The 818-nt window shown below is 37.9% G+C and overlaps 1 protein-coding gene across 3 annotated transcripts in view; it reads right to left on the bottom strand.

The window, feature by feature from the left end:
• Window positions 1–288: 288 nt before the first annotated feature.
• The window catches only part of LOC107732760 (dnaJ homolog subfamily B member 12-like), an 11,953-nt gene continuing 11,423 nt past the window's right edge, over window positions 289–818 (bottom strand). Inside the window, exon 8 of one of the 3 annotated variants that reach the window (XM_016544178.1) lies at window positions 289–757. In XM_016544178.1, the coding sequence (XP_016399664.1) occupies window positions 636–757 (122 nt within the window). In that variant the 3' untranslated portion in view covers window positions 289–635. The remainder of the gene's footprint in view (window positions 758–818) is intronic. The other 2 variants (XM_016544179.1, XM_016544180.1) reach the window with 2 other exon arrangements.

The following is an 818-nucleotide window of genomic DNA, read 5'->3' as shown; positions in this document are numbered from 1 at the left end:
TTATATTATTACATTGTTATAAATTGCTGAATAAGTGAATAAGTGTATTTTATATATATATATATATATATATATATATACGCATGTTTTTTTATTTCCAGGTGACTTTCTTTTTCAGTTTATTACTAAACCTTAATAAATATTTATTGTTTTTACAGTTATTCATATTTATTTAATATGTTTATTGTTGATGGAAGTCAAAAATCAATCAATTTCCTGAGAAGAATATAAACAGGATTTTTTACTTATTGTTCCTACTTTTTTTCCCGCTCTGCTGCAAAGAAAATCTAAACAGTTTTCACACACACAGGTTGGCATTGGTTGAAAAAAATGGTTGGTGTTGTTGTTGTGTCAGGCTGCTCAGATAAACAAACCACTTTTTTATAATGATCTAAAAGGGCTTTTTACTCTACAGGACGTCAAACTGGACTCTGAACATTATACTGAGACACCACAAACTATCTGAACGTCCAGAGAATGAGAAATCGTCACTGATTATGTTAGTGTTCTAGGTTTGATTCCCAGGGAATGCATGAACTGAAAGCAAAGTGGCTTTGGATTAAAGCATCTTCAGATGCGTGAATGTGAGTGAAACAGGACTCAGAGGACAGATGCGGCGCTCACCAGATCTTCATCTATCCGTGTAAAGATGCCTGAACCTCAGACAGCCGAGAGCAGCTCGGGGTTCCCATCCGCTGAGCCCGCTGGTACAGATCACTGTCCCCGAAATACCGCGCACGGTACAGCAGACCCTCCTCTGAAACACACACACACACGCGCACACACACACACACACACACACACACACACACACACAC

Source organism: Sinocyclocheilus rhinocerous, unplaced genomic scaffold (genome assembly GCF_001515625.1).
Source record: "Sinocyclocheilus rhinocerous isolate Xijiao unplaced genomic scaffold, SAMN03320098_v1.1 scaffold159, whole genome shotgun sequence".
Taxonomy (NCBI): domain Eukaryota; kingdom Metazoa; phylum Chordata; class Actinopteri; order Cypriniformes; family Cyprinidae; genus Sinocyclocheilus; species Sinocyclocheilus rhinocerous.
The sequence above is the reverse complement of the archived record's forward strand: the minus strand, read 5'-3'. Positions and strand labels throughout refer to the sequence as shown.